At 36.4% G+C, this 24,875-nt stretch overlaps 1 protein-coding gene across 4 annotated transcripts in view; it reads left to right on the forward strand.

The window, feature by feature from the left end:
• Dmxl1 (Dmx like 1) overlaps positions 1-24,875 on the forward strand; it is a 131,476-nt gene that overhangs the window by 93,400 nt on the left and 13,201 nt on the right. For all 4 annotated transcript variants that reach the window (XM_029471979.2, XM_029471981.2, XM_021150434.3 and 1 more), the window contains 5 exons: positions 4,977-5,063; positions 7,352-7,473; positions 7,812-7,953; positions 12,175-12,235; positions 23,504-23,631. In XM_029471979.2, coding sequence (XP_029327839.1) covers positions 4,977-5,063; positions 7,352-7,473; positions 7,812-7,953; positions 12,175-12,235; positions 23,504-23,631 — 540 coding nt within the window. The remainder of the gene's footprint in view (positions 1-4,976; positions 5,064-7,351; positions 7,474-7,811; positions 7,954-12,174; positions 12,236-23,503; positions 23,632-24,875) is intronic.

Genomic DNA, 24,875 nt, shown 5'->3' on the forward strand with positions numbered 1-24,875 from the left:
AGTGGAATGAGATTCATCTCCTCAACTTACTGTTTAATCTTACCAAATTAAATGTTGCAATCATAAAAATTGGCTCTCTTTTGTTAATTAAAAGAATGCAGTTTTAAAGGGAGTTGAATGTTCCCTGTGTTGGCTACAAATTTTTCTGAATAAATACCTCTGAAGTTTTTAGGAAATGTAATTACATCAAGAGGTATAAAGTTCAGTACCATTGTTCTGTGTTTGCAAGTATCACCTTTGAAAGTCAAACTTCTCTCTTACTTGAAAAATATAGCAATTACTATTGTATAGTCTTTATTTTACTCTGAAGAATAGCATATAACACAAATGCCTTATGCATTTTAAGTACCTACATTCTTGAAATTAAAGCAGAGCAGATAAGAACTTGTACAATCATAAATAACTCCTAGATTATTTTCTGTGGCCACAACATTCAGGTATGACTCTTTGATTTTAACTCAAAGTGTGGGCAAAGAGGAGCCCTACACATGGCTGATCGGAGTATAAACCTGCACATCCACTATGGAAATAATATGGAGGCTCCCCGGAAAACTAAAAATAGGATTCACCTACCCAGACATTTCACTTCTGGGTACTCCCCAAGGACTCTTAAGTCAACATACCACAGAGATATTAACACATCCTTGTTTATTTCCGCACTATTCACAATAGGTAGGAAATAGAGCCAGCCTAGGTTTGTCTATAGTTAATGTTGTACATGTACACAATGAAATAGTATTCATCCTTAAGGGAAAATGAAATTATGACACTTGCAAGAAAATGGATGGAACTAGAAATCATTATTTTAAGTGAAATAAGCGTGACTCAGGCAAATATTTCTTTATATGAACCTCTGTGTGTGTGTGTGTGTGTAGGTCATGAAAGAATGGGGACTATGAGAGAAGAGGCAAACATCTTAAATGAGAAAAGAGGACACAAATGGTGTTTATGTAACTGAATAAACCTTGTTTTCCCCTCAGAAAGGATACCATGACAGACCAGAAAAATAGGTCCGCTCAGTCTGCATTGGCAAAACTGAGTTTATTGAGGTCACTTGCAAGAGCATATGTGACTTTGAAGCAGTTACGTCATTGAAAAGGGGACCTCAAATGAGTGATACCCACAAAGCATGTATCTCTGCAGCTCCTGCCCAATTTGCTATCCTCACAGACAGCCTTCTTTGGCCTAGGAATTCTTTACTGCTCTTAAAACTCTAAAGAGGTCCTTGTGAACTTTCTTGTAACTTCAAGTTTCTTGGGCCTTGAATATATCATGAGCTTTCCTACGTCGTCTAAGTTTTGTTAGTTTCTTGAAAATCTTAAGAATCTCATTTTGTCTAGGAGGAAATGCTTCAATTTAAAGAAATAGCTAGATAAAAAAGACTAATGGGAGTTATCTGTGGAATGTAGAGGAAAGAAACCAACAAGAGGAGCGGGAGGGCAAAGGGTAGTCGGAGAGGAAGATGAATTAGAACAAAGTATACTAGCACATGCGAGAAAATGTTATAAGGGAACTCCATATGCTGTCTTTAAAAAGTAAAAAAAAAAAATCATTTTGTAAACTTAAATAACTGCACATATTTAAAGTACGTAGCTTGCTCAGTTTAATCATCACCACTATGAAGATAATGGGTATATACATCAACCCTCATCAACCTTTTTTAATCCTTCTTTTTTCTTCCCTTCTTATCTGTCATTTTCTTCCCCAAGTAGCCACAAATGTATAAGTTAATTTTCATTTTCAGGAAGTCGTATGTCATTTTATTTTATTTTTGCTATTCTATTTAATAGAGAATTTGTGCTGGCCAGGAGCTCACTATGTAGCCCCTGGTGGCCTCATACTCAGGGCAGTCTGTCTGCCTCAACCTCTCAGGTGCTAAGGATTGCAGGCATAAGCCACCATGCTTAACTTTTATTTTTATTTTTTTTGGTCTGTGTCTTTTATTTAGCATAATCATTGAGATTCCTCTATGTCATGTGTTTCAGTAGTTTATTACTTACTGTTGTTGATACGTATTCTATTGGATGACTGGATTATAATCTGTTCATCTTTTTACCTAATGATTTGATTGTATTGTGGAGCAATTTCAAATAAGGCTGCCTTAAACTTCATGCATTAGGGTCTTTATATATAGACTTTATTTCTCTTGTATGAATGCCTAGGAGTAGGTAGCTGATTTACATGGTAGGTATAGATTTTTTGCAGTACTAGATATTGTTGCAATAGTCTCTCATGTACTAGCCAAGTAGTCTATCACTGAAGTGTACCTGCACACTTAGTATATGTTTAACTCTTTAGGAGATTGTCCCAAGTCCTTCCGTGATTATACCGTTTTACACTTTTACTAGCAGTGTTTAAGATCTCATTTACCTTTCATTCTAACATATGGCATAGTCGGTTGTTAAATTTTACTAATTGTTATAGTTTATTGTAGATTTAATTTCTATTAAGCACTTGCTCTTGCATGAACTTGCCATTTCCTCATTTTCATATTGCAAACATCATGAGAAAATGGTCTGTTTTAACAAACAAAATATCAGTTCCTTTTAATGCCCCTCTGATTCCCTCTCCTCACTAGATGTCAAAACCTAATGTGGTTAGCTATTATCGCTAGCCCATTTGACTGAGGTTGCCCTTGTCATAATTTGGCTTTGAAAAATTGTAAATTCATTGCCAGTTTCTCTCATTTCAGCTCTTCAATATCCTTTATTACTACTGATCCCTGACAGTTTCCTAACATGGTTGCCTCACTTAATTTCTATAACATCAGAGTTGCTGTGTTAGCCGGGTTACTGACAGCTTCTAACCTGGCCTCACCTGTATCTTTCCTTGACAATACCTAGTACTGTTTTTATTTTTCTTTGTGATTGATCTTATATTTGATTGATCTTACAGTATTATCTTTGTGCTGGTACCATTTAAATCACACTAGCTCCAAATCATTCCAAATGGCTACATTCCTCCTCACCCTAGCTGCTCTTTCACTTGTCCTTCAGTGTAAATGGTTCCTTCATGTACTCATTTTTAGGCTTGAAAACTAGAATCAGCCTTTCTTTAATCGTGCTAAAAGAATACAACCCATTTGCACAGTTTATCTCCTTGTAACCATTTACCACTTGGTCTCCTGATCCAGTCTTCCCCAGTTCTCTCTTCAGCCATAACAGCTTCCTACCCTGTTTTCTGACAGCCATTCTCACATCCTTTGTTTCAGGTCCTAACAGATTATCCAAAATAATTTGATGGCCTCTAAACATTATTGTGACAACTGGATTTGTATTGTAGTGTTTAAAGCTTTTCCATCAACTGAACCTGCCTGTTTTCTAGATCTTAAATCCTACTTGTATAGTCATTCTTAAATAAAATTTACCTGAAGCTCTTGAGAAGCTAGGCTCCATTCCTTTGCTCACCCTTATGGAATTTAATCATGTATTTGACATGGTGTTCAGAACCTCCATATTTAAAATATCACCCCAATTGAATCTCAGGCAGGCCATCTTAACATCATGCTGTTGAGAAACATTGTTTCAGGTAAGAAGATAAGAATATATGCCCATATTAAGAAAGCTGTTCTGAAATTCATTTGTGCCTGCTTTCTTTCCGTGGTAAAGTTGGAGAGAGCTCTCCCCTTGAACAAGCTTGTTCCTACTCTCTGTTACCAGCAGACCCGCTATTCTCTGAAAATGTCATGTCTCTTCTAATACCTTCAATTCTTTAAACCCAGCAGTGGTCTCTTGGTGTACTTTGTTGATAACCCAAAACCAGTGGAGCGGCCTTGTGTGTACTTTAGATACCAAACAGATAAATGAATAATTCCAGTTTTTATTTTAAAAAATATAGAAATGGGTCAGAACTAATACCTGCCTTATTATAGAAGTAGACCCTCAATCCAGAATGTTTATCAAACACTGAAATTATGTTTGTAAGCTAGTTATATTTTAGATAGACTCTATTTGACATTTATATATTCAGGAACTATAAGTAAGAATATGTAGGCTTAGTTGTTGCATAAGTCTCTGCACCTTTCAATTAAACAGTCATTTTGGGGGCCATTTTTAAAATAATTTTTTAAAATCAATGAATAGACGTTTAAACTTTCTTTGTTGTATGCTAATTTCAAAATAATGATTTCTGCATTTCATAATGAGATTTAAAACATTTCTTATTAACCTATTTAAGAAGATTAAAGGTAAGGGTGTTCTAAAAAGTAATATATCAAGCAATGTTTCTTTTAATTGTCTGAACTTTCCAACTGCCTATTTTGGTAATGCTGATGTTACAATATTCACTTCTTAACTCAAAAATGTTATACATATATACATGGATATGCAGAATGCCAAGTATTTATCCTCATGTAGACTCACTTGGGTTTACTCAGCTACTCAAATGAGTCACTGACTTGAATGAGCTACCATTCTTCCTGAACTCCAGTTTCTCTGCAGGGTTATTTTAGATCAGAAGTCAGTACCCTACAACTAACTGGTAAGATCACAACACTTGTTAGTCTAAGAACTATGAATGGCCTTTGGACTTTGTAGTAAGTAGTTTAAAGGGAGAAACAAAATGCTAAAAATACCTACAGTGAACCTTTGTGGTCTGTAAAGCTGGACTGATTACCACCTGGCCTTCCTTGCAGTGCTTATATGTATTATTAAATAATTACACTACTTAAAAACTTAGAAAATCTTTACTTCAATTATTAAAATGTCTTTATCCTTTAAAGTTAGTTTAGTGTTCTTAAAAGAAACAGCTCAAGAAGCTATATGTTTTATCAGCTGTCTTTTTATATATGAAAACAAGCTTAAAGAAATTCCCCTCACCAAATTCTTTTCTGGGATAATTAACCTGTACAGTAGTACCTTTGGTATTGATGTATTTAAAAAGTTTGTTTAAATAATTTATGAAAGAACTAATTTGCATATATACATTTGTCTTATGAATAAAATAGCAACTGTAATATTATACTTTCTTCTATTTAGATAGAGGCAGATCTGGGATATCCTGGAGGTAAAGCAAGAATTATTCATAAGGAATCTGATATCATTACTGCCTTTGCTGTTAATAGGGTAAGTAAATAGATAGTTGTCTTTTCTATGACTTGTAACTATTTCTGTTGTTGTTGTTGTTTGTTGTTTGTTGTTGTTGTTGTTGTTGTTCGAGACAGGGTTTCTCTGTGTAGCCTTGGCTGTCCTGGAACACACTCTGTAGACCAGGCTGGCCTCGAACTCAGAAATTCGCCTGCCTCTGCCTCCCAAGTGCTGGGATTAAAGGCATGCGCCACCACGCCCTGCGTAACTGTTTCTTATTGGAGAACATCTTACCAGTTCACTTAATGATAGTGTTCTACTTCCAAATCTACTTCCCATTCCTTAAATTATTATCTCAGTAAGATTTGTCTTTAGTAAAACTATTATATAATTTACTAATGTAGTTTTGTTATTGGGAAATAAAATAAACTATTTTATTGCCACACAGAGAGTAGTATTAGGTATTTGAATATCAACCAATAACTTTAAAAATATATGCAAGATAATACATTAGTTAATCCAAAAAAGGCTTTCTAGGGCCTTATATGAGCATATTGTATATATTTCTAGGACTTAAACTCATGCATTAGAAGACCTCCTTCTTTGGTGTATTTCTGTAAAAAATGTTTGTTTTCTCAGTAGTTGTTATTTGTCTGCTTAAGATCTTCCTTAGAGAGATTTGAAAGCTCCTGGAGAAGAGCTCAGTCTTACTTATAACAGTCCGAGGTGAAGTTTGTCTAAATCAGGTCCCACTTGAATTTCCCTAAATTGCCATACAGCACAGTTTCTAATGTCTCATTGTTGGTTTTTTTTTTCTTTTCATTTAAAAGGGTAAGATTATGATTTTTTCATGTGTACCTAAAGGATACTTAAGATAATGTGTATGCACATATTTATTTTTAATTTTCCAATATTATCCAGCCAGGCCATTCTTGGAAATCCTTGCTTTATGTGAGACTCCTGCTTCAGCCTCTGAGTATCTGGACTACAAGCATGCTATCAAAAAATGTTATATGGATATATGTCTTGTAAAAGTTACCCAGAAATCCTTTTACCAATAGATTGTTCATCTTTATAGTCTGCACTTGTCTTCATAATTTTCTCTAACCAGTTTTTTTTAGCCATTCTGTTCTTATATTCCCTGTATCCTTCATCTCACCTCTTTCATAAACATCCTTCACCATGGACTTTTAAATCAGGCAGAAGTACAGTTAACTCCTTAGATATTTCTCAAGTTGTAATATCTCTGTGTGTGTTACTGTCCTCACCCTATGATGGCTTCTTAAAGCCAGTCTGAGTTTAAGGACAGCCAAGGCTACTAAGAAACCTTGTCCAAAAACAGCATGAGTGACTAGGAGTGAATAGTCATCAGGGATAGAAACTCTGTGCTAACTTGTATACGCATAATTACATAATTTCTCTACATTTGATATTGTAGTTTTACATTCTTCCAAATTTATAGATTTTATTATCTATAAGTTCTGCCTGCATCAAAAGAGAGCACCGGATCTCATTATAGATGGTTGAGAGCCACCATGTGTTTGCTGGCAATTGAACTTAGGATCTCTGGAAGAACGCCTAGTGTTCTTAACCTCTGAGCCTTCTCTCCAGCCCCCACATACCATGTTTTTAAAATGGCATTAAGATTGAAATTTCTCCATTTCTTTCATTGGATGTTGTCTGTATTGAAAGCTGTGAATGGTATGAGATTTTATCATATTCAAGCTAATAAGTTAATTTTTAGTTTATTGGATGCTGTTTGATAGCATAAGAGTCCAGTTTCTCTGACTAGGGACAGATAGTTAGCAGCATAAGCAGCCACTACAAGATGAATCTTTTCACACTGATTCCTTGAGCTACCAGTGACTTGTTTCCTGCCAGCTCCTGCAGAGTGACATAAGCAGGACAGATAGTAGCTGAACTTCCAGTGAGCTGTATTACTGGAGATGGTCACTGCGTTCAGAGACCCAGCTGTTTTCTCATGCAGCTGCCACAGGTGTGAGCTACTGCAGTGGACTTGTGTGCATTTTTAGTTGTATAAATGTTAAGAACAAAGTCATCTAGAAGGTAAAAGAAGAGAGAGAAATTGAAGTGGTACACCCATTTCGATTTCTACTTAGCTTTTTGTTAGATTTACTAGACTTTCTAAAACAGTCATATATATCTATTCGGTTCACACTTATGATTATTTTGCTAAAAATTTAATTATTAAAGTTAATTTAAATATTAATTGGTAAGAATACTTTTCTTCATGATTTTAGAGACTTTCTTCAGACATAGCCCTTATACCTTTGTAATGTAAAAAGCTAACGTGATTTATTTTTCAGGCAAATAGAAATTGCATAGCGATTGCCTCCAGCCATGATGTACAAGAACTGGATGTTTCTGCAATTCTGGCCACACAGATCTATACTTGGGTGGATGATGATACAGAAACAGAAACCAAAGGGTATTCCTATGCTTTGTTTTTTAATTCAGTCATATAATATCGGGGACTATATTCTTTGGATTGTAACTTTGAAAAGATTCCTTAAGAGGCAGGAATAAGTGCCCTCTTGATGCAGCACATAAGGTCTCAAAGTAGCACTCTTAGTTGTAGGCTGAGTAGGCACTGCTTTGCTAAGGAGTGGGTAAGGGGTCACAGTAGGTTCTTAAAGGGAAAATTAAAGTTGAGAAAGAGTAATAAAGATGGAAAACGAACTCTGAAAGGAAATACAAAGTCTTTAAATTTTCATCTTTAAAAAAAGAACTGACGGTCTTTTCATTCTAGTTGATATTCCTTTGTAGATCAGAAGACTTCTTGGTTATACATGCTCGTGATGATTTATCAGCTGTCCAGGGTTCAACTCCATACACACACAGCAACCCTGGCACTCCAATCAACATGCCGTGGCTTGGCAGTACACAGACGGGCAGAGGAGCATCCGTGGTAAGCTTCAAGATCCTTAGGTTTGCCTTTAGCCTTCCCCTCTAGGTTCATGCCTAAAGGGGGGCTTTTAAAGTTTTATTTAAGTCTTATATGCTAGAATTGTGTATTTTTGTAATTAAGGATAATGCTTTCATTTGAAGGATTACAGAAAAATTGTAAATATATTTTGGCCCAGCGTGGTAGCATACACCTTCTAATTTCAGCACTTTGGAGACAGAGGCAGACAAATCTCTGGGAAGCTAACTTAACATACATAGCAAGTTCTTGGACAGCCAGGGTTAGAGAGAAAGACCCTAACTCAAAAATAAATAAAATATACTTAAAAATGAAACTTATAGTTTTTAAAATATACTTTAAAAATGAAAGAGCTACATTTTAGTTAATGATTATTTGAAGCTTACTGGTCCAGATCAAGTTATAGGCCATACGTAAACCACGTACTATATAGAAGCTACTATAATAAGAGTGTGGTTTAAGTTGTTTTGTTTTGTATTGTTTTTCTTTTTCCAGTGTTAAAGTTAAGCCCAAGTCCTCATGTGTGTCAGACAAGGTTTCTATTCTTGAGTTCCAGCCCCAGCCCTAAGTTTTTCCCTATGTGGGGAAAAAAAAAAAAATTCAATGTTTTGTATCACATGAAAATTACATGAAGTTTTGATATCTGTTGATAAAGTTTTATAGAAACTCAGCTGTGGTCATTTTTTTTTTTAATATTTGTGGGTCCTGCTTTCATACTGTAGTAATAGAACTTACTGTCTCAACAGACATGCTGTGCTCACAAAGTCCAAGGTATTTATCCAGCTTTTTTCAAAAGCTGTACTTAACCCTGTTCTAGATAATAACCTTTAGTAGATATCAGTTAAACACTATCTATTTTAGGTATGGCATTTTGTAATGCTGAGACATATTGTTCCTTCTGGGAAAAAATTTCAGTTTTTCAAAATTGAACTAAATATGTTGGTAGTGGTACAGCATGTATTTGAGCACTGATTGCCTAAGTAGTTATCTATATTTATTTTTCCTTAAGATTTTCTTTTATTAATTGATTAGGCTATAAAAATTAATACCTGGGCTGGCGAGATGGCTCAACAGGTAAGAGCACTGACTGCTCTTCCGAAGGTCCCGAGTTCAAATCCCAGCAACTACATGGTGGCTCACAACCACCTGTAATGAGATCTGACACCCTCTTCTGGTGTGTCTGAAGACAGCTACAGTGTCCTTACATACAATAAATAAATAAATCTTTAAAAAAAAAAATACCTACAAGCAAATATTCCCCCTCATTCTTTTAATAATTTCTAGGTGTTAAGAACTATTGGTTTTTTGCTTTGTTTTATTTGTTTTGTTTTTAAAACCCTAAGTCCTATAGAACATACTGTTTTCTTTACCAGTCAGCTGATGTTTTTTAGCTAATTGATAAAGATAATTGTTCAAGTGAAGACTCAGTCATCATTACTAACCCTTTTTAATGTTTTGTAATTTTGTGATTATAAAGTTGTAGTCTTTTGTAATCTTTCCCCTGATAACTAATACAGCCGGACTGTGCTTCTTTTCACTTGTTGTAGCTGTCATAGATTCCTGTTGACTCATTAATCAGCTAAAGCTTGGTTCAAAGGTCAAGTTCAATGTTTTCAAGTGTCTGGTTTTTAAGAATTAAATTGAATTTGTAATTAGAAATTAGTGATTTGTTTTTTGTATTAGTGATTTTTTTTTTATATTTCATTGAATGTGCATTCGTGAAGGTCTCAGATCCTCTGGAACTGGAGTTACCGACATCTGTGAGCTACCACGTGGGTGCTGAGGATTGAACCCAGGACGTTTGGAAGAGCAACCAGTGCTATTAACCACTGAGCCTTCTCTTTAGCTCTAGAAATCAGTAATTTTAAAATATAGTAATTTGGTTAGTATATAATTTAAAAATCTTAAAATTTGTGAGCTTTAGTCATGTCTTATTTCATAGAGAAACTGATTTTTTTTCAATGTGAGCCTTGGATAAAACAGTACAGTTTCTCTTGTAACTACTTGCTTGCTGCAACCTCTTGCTCCCACTATTTTATAAAGCAGCAGATGTTTCTAAAATATTATTTGAGATTGCCACACCTTGAGAATTCTATATTTCCCAGTATAACTTAACCTGTCCTCCAAAACCTTTGCCTGCCTCTAGTCCTAGCTCTAGCCTACCCTTTACCCTCTTTGCTTTGTTTATCCTGGCTTACTGTCCCTCAGACTCATCCATTGTTGCAAAGACTTTGCCTTGCATTCTTTTAAAAATACTCCTACTTCTGTATTAACACTCACATTCCAACTTCAGATCTCAAGAGATTTCCATGGAGTTCATAAAGAAGACATCTGCCCCATCCACTGTACCTCTAATCTTAATTATTCACCGTATTACCTTTATAGCATGGAGTAGTTGTTGAAATTATCAGTTCACAGTTTAGTTTTCCATTTCCTAAGCCTTCTGAAAGAGAAGCTTTGGGAGGGTTTGCTATCTTGTCAATGGATGTGCTTCACATAAGAGTACTGCAGTCATGCTGTCAGTATTCAGAAAGAGTTGTTTATACACCAAAGCATTTTTCCTGCCTATGTTAGGACTGCTTTTTTTTTTTTAATTGCATTCAGTGTATTTTGATCATATTCCTTGTGCTCTTCCCTCTCCACCCCTCCCCTCCAACCCCACCCCCCACCCCCGGCTTCCTCATATATCTCAAAAAAAGAAAGAAAATCAAAATATACAAGACAGAAAATACCAATGTTTTATAAGAGTTGGCCTTGGTCATGGTGTCTCTTCACAGCAATGGAAACCCTAAGATACCATTAGGAATCATTTTCTTGCTGTTCCTTTGGAAGGAATTTGGTTTTCCCCTAGGTCTATGGTCTATCTAGTCTCGCAATATTAGGCATGGGTTCTGTCTCATGGAATGGGCCTTAATTCCAATCAGATAGTAGTTGGTTACTGTCAAAACCTTAGTGCCACTATTGCATCAACACATCCTGCAGGCAGGTCACTATTGTAGATAGCAAGGTTTGTAGAGTTGCTGTTTATCTTTTTCCTCTGATAGCATACAGAATACCTTCAAGTACCACAAACACTAGTCAGTAGGGGTATAAGCTCTATGTAGGTCCTTGCTCTATACATGTCTGTGTTCAGTGAGTTGTGTAGGTGTTGTCTTCAGCAGTAGAGCATTACCATCTTGATAGCTTTTTAATTGGAAGCCATTCTGATTAAAAATTACCCCCATTCCTCTCTCAAAAAGATACCAATAGAATAAGGTGGTTCTTTTTCTATGAATCTTAAAGTAGCTAATGGTTTCTTTATCTTCTATTACATGCTTTCAGAAAAACTTTTAATATGTGTTTTGTTACTTTTCTTGTGATAATTTGGTCACTTTTGTGACCAAATTATAGAAAAATTTTTAACTAAGAACATAGGATTTTGGTAGTCATGGTGAACATACCTGTAATTATCCCAGTACTCAGGAGTCTGAGGCAGGAGGGTTGCAGGTTACAGGTAAACTTGGGCAATACAACAAAATTCAGTCTCAGTCCCCACCCGCAAACAAAGTAAAGAGACTTTGATGTGAAGTTTAAAGAAATAATGATATATTCATCAAGTTTTTGTTTTCTGGAAAATTAATAAAACATTTCTTAGTCCTATTTTGTTACTGAATGATCAGTACTAGTACTTGTTAAAAGCAGCTCCTGTTTTGGAATAAAGCTTTCCCATCACTTACCAGTTCTGATGGCCTACTTGCTTGCTACCCAACCTACTCCGCAACTTTGGGCTGAACAATTTAAAATCCCAAGAAAGCAACTAAAAAGTTTACCTCAAGATTGATGTACAGATGTAAACTAATATGCAAATGTCAACTTACATGCAGTTCCGCTCAATTTTACATAGTTATTTTACGCTTTTTTGACAGGCTAGTTAAATAATTCAAAAAATTATTTAAAAAAAATCAGTTGGCAAGAAAGAAGACTAAATTCTTGAAGTTTTTTTCTTTGATTGATTGTTTTAGACAAAAAAAGGGGTGGAGTGGGTATTGGAGGTATTGATTAACTAGAAGGTTGAAACTGTGTGAATGTCTTGTTGTCTGTGTGTCCTGTTTCTGTGTATAACTCCTAATTAGGAAGTGCTCTACCACTGAGCTATACCTAGCTATACAACTTACATTTCTAGTCCTTTATTTTACTGTTACTATAAAGTATTTCTTCTTTTACCAGATGCTTAAGAAGGCCATTAATAACGTTAGAAGAATGACATCACATCCAACTCTTCCTTACTGTAAGTTGACAGCAATGAATGCTGATTCTCTCATCTTTATTTTATTTTATTGATTGTTCAGCAAATTCATGGGTAGTTTTTAGTTTCAATTGAAAGATAGCCTTTATCCTACCTTATTTTTCATAGATAAGTTTGTGTTACACTAATTTTGTCAGCTTCTCTTTCATCCGGTACATTAATAGAAGTTACAAAAGGGGTTATTACTAAAGTCTTACAGTTTTATGTAGGAAATATTTTTTTTTCATTTTTTTCCCTAGAAATCACAAGTTTCTCTTGTTTTAGCAAAAAATAATAAATTTATTGGAAGTGTTGATTAATTGTTGTTTGAAATATACTCATACCATATGATTATAGTTTTTAAAAAGATTTGTATGTCATTCCCTTCACAGTTAAAGGAGTATATTGAGAGATATTCATGTCTTTCCAAATTAATAATATATAAAATTTTCATCAGCTTTTCTCAAAGACAATTATACAATAAAATAACATTAATAAAGTTCAGAAGTGGATGCTCACAGTCAGCTATTGGATGTATCACAGGGCTCCCAATGGAGAAGCTAGAGAAATTACCCAAGGAGTTAAAGGGATCTGCAACCCTATAGGGGGAACTACATGATGAACTAACCAGTACCCCGGAGCTCTTGTCTCTAGCTGCATATGTATGGAAAGATGGCCTAGTCGGCCATCAGTGGAAAGAGAGGCCCATTGGACTTCCAAACTTTATATGCCCCAGTACAGGGGAATGCCAGGGCCAAAAGAATGGGAATGGGTGGGTAGGGAAGGGGGGGGGTATGGGGGACTTTTGGGATAGCATTGGAAATGTAATTAAGGAAAATACGTAATAAAAAATATTAAAAATTAAAAAATATATATAAATAAAGATATTACCAACTATTATTAGGATGCTATTAGTTGACTTATTTTATAAATATTAGGTAAGAAAAAAAATCACCACTGTTTTATGAGGTATTTTCTCTATAGAGAGAATTTCCATAACTGACATATAAGAGACTTGGGAAAGGAAAGCTAATTAAACTAATTATTAAGTTGTTCCCCAGCATGTCTTCTTTGTCATGAACATATTCTCCATGAGGTGATTTAGTTAAAGAATATGTGCTTATTATTTAAGCAAATGAATCAAAAATAAATTTCTAAATGGGAAAATACATACTCTTTCTATACTTTCTCAGTAACACTTTTTATGGCAATTGTGTGATTATTTTTTCCCTTATTCTAGACAGCTACCCTACTCTGAAGATAAACTTAATATGTTAGTAATTCAGTTCAACTCATTACACTCTCTGCCTGCAGTGAGACTTGGAAGCTACAAGTCAGGAACTCAGTTCACAAGCCTGTCTTCTGCCTCACATGCTAATCACACTTGTTACTTCCATTATAGATCTGGCACTAAAGGGGATATTTCCAACCCCTTCCTTTGGTTTGACTAATCTGCTAGAATAATTGGCAAACCTCAATGAAACACTTTAATTACATTTGACACTTTATTGTAAAGGTTTTTATAAAGTAACACAGATGAAGATATATATAGGGTGAGGACTGAAGAGCCCTGAGGACCGGAGCTTGTGTCTCCCTAGAGTTGGGTTGTACTTATTAGCATACATACATTTACTGATGAAGAGGAAACTCACTAATCTTCTTGTTCGTGAGTTTTTATAGAATGTAGTCTTCATACAAAGCTTACAGCTTAGCATTGACCCCAATTTTTACCAAGGATGATTAGACTCTTTAAAATAGGTCTAGTTTCTTTGACCTTGGCTTGAATGTTTATATAGGTACAAGAATAATAATAGTTATACAGGGTTTTAAAAAGAACTTTGCTGGACAGTTAGGAAGAATCTTGTCATAGACTTTGAAGAACCAACCCTTGGACTTGCCATCAGTTCCTTTCTTCCCAAGATCTCTAAATAGCTTGAGTTCCAGAAGCGATACACAACCCTTACTCAGCTGTAACACAACCATCTAAGAGTTATATAAACTATGTACATGGTAGTGGGCCAGTTTCATTTCAAGTTGTTTTATTGGCCACATAAAACCACCTTAATACTATATAGTTATATTTGATTGTATTGAATTTTCAAGTATGACATTCCAGTCAAAGACTTGGTAATATAACCAGTCTTTCTAATTATGTCCTATTAAAGGAGACAAGATTCTTTCTTTTCAGTGCTGATGATCAAACCCAGCAAGTCTCTTCTTGCTGAGCCCAATCCCCAAATCTGAATTCTTGTGCAGATGACCATATTGCCATAAAGATACTTAACTTCCAAATTCCAAATAGATAGAAAGTAAAAGTAATTTTTTCACCTTACTTCACCAAATTACTATACAATATAAATAGCTTATTCAGTCCTGAAAATAAGTCACTAAAGACTTAGTATCATTTTTAACAAAATAAAAACATTTAATAAGGAAATTTTGTCATTTAGTCCTATGTTTGATTCTTGATTTTTATGCTTGCCCCATTTATTTATAGTTCTGTGTGTATGTAGGAAGGGATTGCATGCATTTGAGTGCAGGTGCCCTAGGAGGCCAGAGGTACTGGATCTCCCTGAAGCTGGAGTTATGGGTTGTTAGGAGTCATCTGACTTGGGTACGGTCACTGTATCAGATTCCCTGGGATTGGATTTACAGATGCTTCTAAGCTGTCCTGTGAATGGTAGGAGTCAATGCTAGAGCCCTCTGGAAGAGCAACAAATGTTCCTAACCACTGAATCAACTCTTCCACCCCACCGTAGAAATTTTTAGTTTATTTTTCTCTGAAAAACATTAAAATATTCTTTCTGTGAAGAACAGTGCTAAGATTTTAGATAGGATTCCACTGAACCTGAATAGCTTTTGCTGGGATTGCCATTTAACAAGATTAATTCTTCCAATATATGAATATGGAAGGTGTTTTCTTCTAGTGTCTTCTTCAGTGTCTGTCTAAAGTGTCCTTTAAAGTTTTCATCCTAGGATCTTTCATTTCCTTAGATTTATGAGAGAGTGGGGGGAGGAGGACTGAGACGCGCGCGCGCGGGCGTGCGTGCGTGTGTGTGTGTGTGTGTGTGTGTGTGTGTGTGTGTGTGTGTGTGTGTTTAGAAGCCTTCCTTTGATTTTTGAAATATTTCAGTAGTATTAGAGTTAATTCTTCTTTGTTCTGTAGAATTTTTATAATAACTCCAACTGGTCTGAGAGGATATTTTTGTGTAGAAGATTTTTTGTTGCCACTTCACTCTCATTGCTGCTTGTGGATCTGTTTATGTAATTTATTTCTTCTTGGTTTAATTTGCACATATATATCTAGAAGCTCATACATCTCATTTAGATTTTTTTTCCAACTTAGTAGAATAAAATGCCCTTATGATTCTCCTGAATTTCATTGGTATTTGTTGTAAAGTCTCTCTTTTCAGTTCTAATTTCATTAATTTGAGTCTTCTTTTAGATTAGTTAAACCAAAGGTCTGTTTTTAAATTTAGTTTATCTTTTCAAAGGCAGAACCTTTTGTTTCACTATTTCCTTGTGCTGCTATTTTTTGTTTGTTTCATTGATTTCTACTTTGATTTTGATTATTTCTTCTTATCTACTTGTTTGGATTTAGTTCTCTTTTTTCCACATTCTTCAGCTGCATGCATCATTAAGCTATTTAAGATCTCAGGGCTTTGTTTGTTTGTTTGTTTGTTTAATGTAAGCATATTCCTCCTAGGATTGCCTTGATTTTGTCTCATAGATTTTGGTATGTTGTGTCTTCATTTTCATTCTATTCTGGGATTTCTTTTTTATTTTATTCTTGATTTCTTCAGTGACCTAATGATTGAATTGTGTGGTATTTAGTCTCCAGCAATTTGGATATTCTCTCTGGTTTCTGTTAATATTAATAGCTAGTTTTATGCCACCATAGTCAGGCAGAATGCAGGAAGTTAGTTCAGCTTTTCACTGTTTGTTGAGAGTTGTTTTGTGCCATAATGTGTGATCAATTTTGGAGACAGTTCCATGAACTGCAAAGAAGTGTATCTTTTATGTTTGGGTAGGATGTTCTGTAGATGTTTGTTAGGTCCATTTAATTTATGATGTCCTTTATTTCCAACGTACACATTAGCTACATAATCAATTCCACCTATTTCTTCCCTATTCAAAATTATGACCATTCTCAAGTTATCCCTTAAAGTGACAATTTTTCTATAATTTGTAAAATAACCATTACCAGACCCTCCCAAACCCAGTGTTTTGGGCTGACAACTCTCTATAACTTCTTCCAGCTGAACAAGGGTGACGAAAAAAATTTTAAAGGAGTGGAGAGCGGTAGCAAAATTAGAAAATTTGGTTAGACTTTAGGAAAGCTAGCCTTAGCATTTGTTATCCAGTCTCTTTTGCTTAGAAGGATCAGGGCTTGACTGAAGTTCTGACTCGGTCCATCTGAAAGGTGGATGAGGCAAGATATTCTGGAATTCATGACAATTCCCAGAAACAGGGGCCAAGCAGATCATTTCAGCATCTCTGAGGGTGAATCTCACCGAAGTTGTATATTCTGTAATATATAAATCTCACAACCAAAATTTTAGTACCACTAGGATTCTGTATGGATTGTGCAGGGTGCACAGATTAGGTATAGAAGAAATTCTGCTCCTTGTTCGAGCATGTGAAAGACAGCTGTTTTTTTATGAGTTAATTTTATTAATAACCAATTATAATAAGTCTTCATGCTATGTGAAAGATGGCACAAAGAATCTTTACCAGTCCTGTTTGGTTCTCTTGAATTTTTCTAGTTCTTCAGGGAGTCTCCTCCTGTCATATCTGATCCATATCACTCTTAATGGGGTCCAGAGCCTATTCTCCTTTTTTTGTCAACACAAATGCAGAGCCATTCTCCCAAAATAGCATGTCCTTGGTCCAGTAGCAAGAAATAATTAAATGTTTAGCTTGACCTTTCTCCCAGAGGATTTTTAATATAATTACCAAACTCAAAATCACACTCATGAGGTGGCAGCAGGGCGGGGACAGGTGGTGCGGGCTTGGAATGAAGAGTTCCTCACGTACAGGACTTTCTAGTAGTGCCAGACACCCCATCTCCTGCAGCAGAAGCAGTACAAGGGACTGGCTAGAATGGAGCCAAGCAGGTCACACTGGACCAGTGTGGACCTTCCTCCATGGCATGTGCAAGTAGGTCTGAATGATCCCATGTTTGTGGTGCCAGCCTTACCTCGTCTTCATCCGTGGTGAGCAGCCTTTGTTAGTCTAGTTGTGTTGAATCCAAGTGCAGTTGTGGATGTTGTTTGGACACATTGCAGAGCCTCTCTGGTGGTGGCCAAGTCCACGTTCCCTTAACTGGGAAGTGCCTGCTGCCTACTTCCAGTCAAAGGCTGCATAGTTTGAAGTTCCTCTGTTCTGGTCAGAGGAACTTTGGTATTTGGTTCCTTACTCAGCTGCACGTGGACTGGGCTGTGCTCCACTAATACACTAGTGCCGGCTTTTATTTTCCTTTAAACAGTGGTGTGCATGTGTAGGAAATGACAAGCGAGTATTCAGATCATACGAGGAGGTATTCCTCAACTGCATGTCAGTCAGATGGCAGTTTATCAGCATCATATTTATTTGTATTTTCTCAGCAGATATTAAGGTACAACTGCGTTTTCTCAATTGTCTCTAAGGACCAGAGTTCTTAAGTGGCCCAATTGTGGAACCAAGTCTTAGTTGTGCGGAATCAGTGCTGATATCACTGGCTCACGCTGTCACATGTGTTTGTTGCTACTGCTTGACCTCACGGGATGGACCCTCCAGTTCCAACTGCTCGAAACAGACAGACCCTTCCAAGCACCATTCTTTGAGTAGCAGTTACCTATTTAAGACACCTCACACAAAATCTGCCTCAGGAAAGTTAATATATTTTAAATTATTTTAAAAGAAACTCAGCATCGTATTCTTTGGCCTTTCTTAATTAATGCTTAATGGAGGCAGTGTTAACATTGTACAGTGTGTGCATAGAGGAGTCTCCTATTATTTGAAGAAGAACATTGCAAAATGAGGCTTTCATTGCAGGGAAAAAAGAGAAGAAGAAAAAAGAAAAAAATCACACTCATTTTGATAATTAAGACAGTTCTAAGCAAATGTTATCTGTTGAGACAGTGCTTCTACTGTCCCCTGCCCCAACTTTCATGAGATCAAAGCCTAAATTTTTTATTTAATATTTCTTGTCTATTACTGTATGAGCCTATTTCCAGGTTCTCTTTCTATATAATTCTCAAGGCCTAAATTTCACTGTCTGAGATAGGCTAGGTACCCTATCCCCTGCCTTCCATCTAATTTTTTAAGATTGAATGTCTCAATATTTTAATATCAATAATTAAATTCCCTTTTGCTTACTGTATAGGCCTATTCTTGGGCTTCTAATCTGTCATACCAGGAATATCGATCCCAGAATTCCCGTGGAGCTCATGTTCAAAGAATTTGAGTATTATCTTGGCATAGACCTTTTTAGATTTGCTTTATAACATTATTTCATTCAACCTCCCTGACTTCTCTCTTCTGTAGAGCTTTATGTCTCTGTATACTTAAGAACATTTAAACAATTACAGTATACTCCCTTCTATCCTTCAAAGAATTAAATCTCATTTATCTCTATCCTTTATCTGCTTTGGAGGCCTTTACTGTCTGCCTCTCTCTGTCTTCCTACAAGCAACCTGTCTCTGCACAGCCGGGCACCCAGTGCCTCTGAGCCCAAACTCTTTGTATTAGTTCCAAACTGTGTGGGGGAGAGAAGGGGGATCCCCATGTGGCTTGGGCAAAATCTGTATTCCCTTCTATCTTTACAAACAAATAAACTTTAGTATTCTATCCTTTGATTACCTGCTTGCAGGAAGCAGGCTGCTTTTACTATCTGGGTTCTCTGCCTCAGAGCAGCCATCCTGTCTCTTTTCACAGCAGGGAATCCCAGGGACTGTGTGCTGAGCCTGTGTTTCTTTGTTCAGGTTTGCTGAGATGGAGCCACATGACTCTGGTCTGCTCCCTGAGAAACCAATATTCCCTCTTCCTAGACTTACACGTCACTATGAGTATGTGATCAATCCGAGAATGACTAAATTAATAGTGGATTCTCGCCTTCCATGGTATGTGCCATCTGTTGTGTGTAGCTTTCACTCTCCCCTCAAAGCTCCAGGAACGGGCTGTGCTACCAGCCTCCACCCAGTTTCCCTTCAATCCACAGATAAAAGATACACATACAGGTTGCTCATTTTCAACTTGCCTTCTTGGCACAATTGCTGGGCATTACTAAACACTCGCTACTAGCATGCCCTTATTAATACTCTTAGCTCCACACCTCCCACCTTCCCTAAACTTTAGTGCCCGTTACATCTAGTCCCTGCTAAACATCCCTGACCTATTGGAGCAGCCAAAGACTGCCGCTCCTCCTGAGACCTCACATGGCTCCTTGGTCATTCTCCAGAGCATGGTAAACTCTCCTCTCCTCCCTTCATCTGTCTCTTTTTTCCTCCAGGGACCCAGAAGTCCCGCTTATTCCTTCCACCCAGCAATTGGGCCATGGCTTTCTTTACAGATCAAGAACCAATTGGAGAACAGGTTTTACCATCAGAACTGCCCTTACAAGAAAGGGCAGGCTTTTTGAGAGTTTTCTATTGTCTGAGTTAAGAGTCACCATTTAAGGGTCAACATATATGTTGCTAGTCCTCCTATGCCACTTAGTCATCTCTGGTCAAGCAGAGGTTAGGGATGTGAGATTTCAGAGATACAGCACTGAGAGATCTCTGTGATACAGATGAGTAGGGCCTACCTACCTATACAGGGAAGTGAAGGCAGATCTTGGTGGATCTGGGGGGACTGTAGGATGAGAAGTCAGCCAAGACAGAGACTGTGGGGACACTGCAAGATCCAGGAGGAGCTGAGTCACCTGACATTGCAGAAGTGAGATTACAGATGATCTAGACATAAAGTCAGTTAATCTGGCAACACAGACAAACTCTTAAGAGACTCCAGAATGCCAGTCAGGTGAGGAGGGATCAGGTCCTATTTGGTAACACAGAGTAAAAAAGCCTAGATCAAAGTAGCGTGTATTTACCAAAGGTTCTCTGAGTCCATGTGAACTGAAAGTATACTTGGGCCAGCTTCCTTCTGAGAGTTTAGGGAACATTTAATTTACTTATGAATCTATTGTTGTTTAAGCCAAGTTATCTAGAACTCTTTAATTTAGAGACAGAAAAATGTCACACAAATAATGCATCTTTAGGTTTGATTTTAGCCGTGTGCCAGATAGAAAAATCACTAAAATCTTGATTTAAAATGATCTTATAGGGGCTGGTGAGATGGCTCAGTGGGTAAGAGCACCTGACTGCTCTTCCGAAGGTCCGAAGTTCAAATCCCAGCAACCACATGGTGGCTCACAACCACCCATAATGAGATCTGATGCCCTCTTCTGGTGCATCTGAAGACAGCTACAGTGTACTTACATAAAAATAAATAAATAAATCTTTTTTAAAAAAAAAAAGATCTTATAAAAAGACTGTAGGGCCCAGGTGTACACTATAAAAGGAGTCCATGGGGAGGTACAGGTTTTTTGTTTGCCTTTTGTAAACAGTCATTTAACAAGGTATATATGGGGCTGAGGAGATGGTCTCATCAGTAAAGTACTTGCTAGCCAGCATGATGACATGAATTCAGATCCCTGACACTCACAGAAAAATCTGGGTATGGTGGCACAGACCTGTAATCTCAGCACTGGGCAGGAGAGTCTCCGGGGCTTGTTGGCCTGATAGGCTTGCTGTATTTGCCAAGCTCCAGGTTCCTTGGGAGACCCTGTCTCAAAATATGGTGAAAAGCCCTTGAAGAAGATACCACAGTTGACTTCCTGTATGTATGTATACACACACATACACACAGAGTGGGGTGAGGCACAAGGGACAGACAGATACACATACAAAGAGATACCCAGAGAGAGAGGGATAAGGATAGAGGCAGGGAGGGGAAGGAACAACATAGGGAGAAAAGAAACAAATTCAAAAGGTGTTAGCCCTGGTCCATCTCGGTTTTTCGTAACTTCTGCTTGTCTGTCAGAAGATGCATTCTACTGTTGCTGAGGTGTTGGGGATCCCTTTTTATCCATTGAGTCCTAGAGAGGAATAATTAATTTGCCTAGTTTAAGCTTCCCCATTGTAACTACCATAATTTTAAATTATCTTTGGTAAAGTTTACTCATTTCTCAAAAACTAAAAAATAAAATATAAAAGGTCCATATTGTTTATGCCTGAAGTTAGGTAGAGTATGAGATATAGGAGTTCTAGACTTGAATTTAGGAAGACACACAATTCTGTTACCCGAGGCACTTTGCTGGACACCATCTGGTATATCACACATACTACAGAGTTAGTCTGGGAAAGTGTTCAAATCAGCTGTTAGCTGAAATCTGAGGGTGAGATTTTTTTGGTAGTCTATAAATAGCAGCAAGAAGCAGTGTATATAAGGCTCTTCTGTACCTGATAGGTTGCTGCTTTTAGGAGTTTTATAAGTAGTCTCCTCTGTGTTTGTCTTCTGACACAGAACTATCAGGAGGCTATTTGAACATTCGCCTTTTCATAAACTTACGAAGTTAGACTGCAGGTGGTTTATATGGCTTTACCAAGAGTTAGGTTCTCAGTGCTGTCACCAAATAGTTGACAGAACCAGCTGATAGGGGAGGAATAATTTGTTTTGGCTTAAAGTTTCAGGGGGTCGAGTCTTTTGATTACTTGAGAAGAAATGAGTATGGTGAGAGCTAGCCAAGAACCATAGAAAAAGGATGTGCTATCTCTTTGAGCTTGTTTTCTCCTTTGCCTTCTTCTGTTTCATATGCTTCTCTAGCCAATGAGATGTAACCTGCTTTATTTGTAGCTCATCAGTTTTCTTTCTCAGTTAATCCTATCTAGAAACATCTTCACAAACACAGCCAGAGGTATGTCTCATCAACCTAGGTGAATCTAGACCCAGGCAGTAAAATATTAGCCATCACACCAAGGTAGCAGAACTAAAATTAAAAGGTGTTCGAGGAAGCAAGATGAAAAGAAATTTGATTCATTGAAGTGATAGGTTCTTAATTAGAGTTAAAGGTTCAGTTTTTGTCTTACTGTTTGTAGTGAGTTGTGTTTTAGTTGTTAATACACCACAATTCAAGAACACCAGAGCCATGTAGCCTAGAGTTCTTAGCACTATAGACAATACTTGGAAAACTTAAATAGTTTTAAATGGTTATCCTCATTGGTTATAATTAGTCTGTGAGGTCAGAGAGATGGCACAAAGGTTAAGAGTACTGGTGGCTCTTCCAGAGGACCCAGGTTACATTCCCAGCACCCACATAAAACTCACAGCCATATCTAACTCCAGATCCAGGGGATCCTATACCCTCTTCTGATCTCTATAGGCACTGCATGCACATGTTGCACAAATATATATGCAGGTCAAACACCCATAAATATAAAAGAAAATAATTAAGACCATGGGAAGCAGAGAGCATCCCTTCTAGCTGGTGTCAAGACATTATGCTGCTGCCCTCTCAACCCTGCCCAGTGCACAGCAAAACACTCTAAAATAGCCTGAATTCATTTAAATTATTTGGTGAAGAATTAATAAAACTCAACTAACAGTGTAATTAGCAGCATGCTGGATATCTTATATGTATTGATTTTCATTATTCCTGTACCACACTAATTCTGAGAGTTATGGTTAATACAATTTGGGTGACATTTGTTATAGGTCTGAGTGCTCATTATCAAAACTACCTACTGATATTATTAATCTTTATAATAATTAGTATTATCAGAGTCATTAGCATATATTTGAGATAACAGCCAGTTAGAATAACTTAAAAATGAAATTTTCTTTAATATGTCATTCAAGACCGCCTTTAACATGTCTTTTTCTGAGAAAAACACAAATTTAAACATTAATAGTATAACTGATAAAGGTTTATTTTTTAATAATTACAATAATTATAAATATCATAAATTTTATTTTAGGGTATTAAGACTTATTAAGATAATTTTGAGAAGAATCTTAATTTATAGATATGTTTCTAATATACATGTTTCTACTGTTTTGTTTAAAGACATGCTCACATTCAAATGGAAGTACATATTATTTTTGTTGTATGAAAAATAAAAGGGAAATTTACACAAATGGATTGATTTATTTCCTAGGTATAACTCTGCTAAATAATTCTAGATTGTGTTAAATAAATTTTCTCAAAACTTTTTAAAATAAATATGTAATTTTTGTCATCTTATAATGCAGATCTGACCGGAGCTCAAGATGGAAGTGTCAGAATGTTTGAATGGGGCCATTCTCAGCAAATAACCTGTTTTCGATCTGGTGGCAATTCAAGAATTACAAGAATGAGATTTAACTATCAGGGAAATAAGGTACTATTGAGAATTAAATGATTTTTTTTTTAAAAAGTTTGGGGTATAAATTCACTAGTTTGAGGTTTTTAACAGAGTGTTTAAAAGTACTAACTCATAAGAATTCTTCTGAAAGAACATTTAGTATATGTATACTATAGTTTATGGTACATATATATCACTACTAAGCTTAATTTAAATGTACCCTAAGGACCAGTGCTCTATCTTACGTTTCTTTGACCAGTAAGTGTCCAACTTTTTAGTTCCTGGAATTTACTCAGAGTTTGATTCAGTGCCAAGCAGCAAGTACAATTTGGGGTGTGTTGGATCTAAGTCATCTGCATTTGTGATTTTGTATGCATTCTAAACCTGAGAAGCACTGCCTTAGAATGGCATGTCAGCAAACTGTCAACTAGCCACACGGCTTTAATAGGAATTTTGATATTACAGTTCCATTGTTTAGTATGTTTTCTTTTAGTATTTTCTACTAGTGGAGTTAAGAAGAATAAAGACCTTATGGAGGGCAAACCTTTAGTTACAGAGCCATTGAAGAGAGGGTGTGACTAGGAGGTGTGCTGTGAGATTTTTCTCCTAGAAATGACAGGAAAAGTACACCTATGACAGCTCAGCGATACGGTACCTAAGCAGTAACCACACAAATAGACGACGTAGTGGGAAATTTCACAGGGCCCTAGACCAAAAAGAGCATAGGCAACTAATGACTACCAAGAGAAGAAGAATTGATCTCTTCCACAGACAAGCCTCGTAATTATCCAATACAAAATCGTCAGCCCTGAAAGCATATATATAAATAACACTAAGCAGACTGGGCAAGTTAGTTATATATTTATTCATAGATATGTAACAATAATAAAGAAAAGAATGCCATAAATTTTAAGTGGGGCAAGGAGGAATGGAAGGGAAAGAAAGGGGAAATGATGATATTTTATTTAGTTTTTTTTTTTAAGAAGTTTGCTGAAACACCTCTAGACCATCCCTTTACTAACTTCTCACATCGCTACTTATTTCCAATCAAGGGCTTAAAGTATAAATTAGTCTGGTATTATCTTCAGGATCACGCATCACTAAAAGTTTACATAGATCCTAGAAAATAGCCTTTTTTCTTTCCCTAAATTTCTATGATGGTGCTCACCAAGTTCACATTTCAGACTGTTTTGGATTTCAGATTTTTTCAGATTATGAGTGCTTAATAAGTGTAGTCTGAAATATTATGTTTTTATGCTTTCCATTTTAGTTAACTGTGC

The sequence above is a fragment of the Mus caroli genome, unplaced genomic scaffold (genome assembly GCF_978045245.1).
Source record: "Mus caroli unplaced genomic scaffold, Mus_caroli_1 scaffold_19, whole genome shotgun sequence".
Classification (NCBI taxonomy): Eukaryota; Metazoa; Chordata; class Mammalia; order Rodentia; family Muridae; genus Mus; species Mus caroli.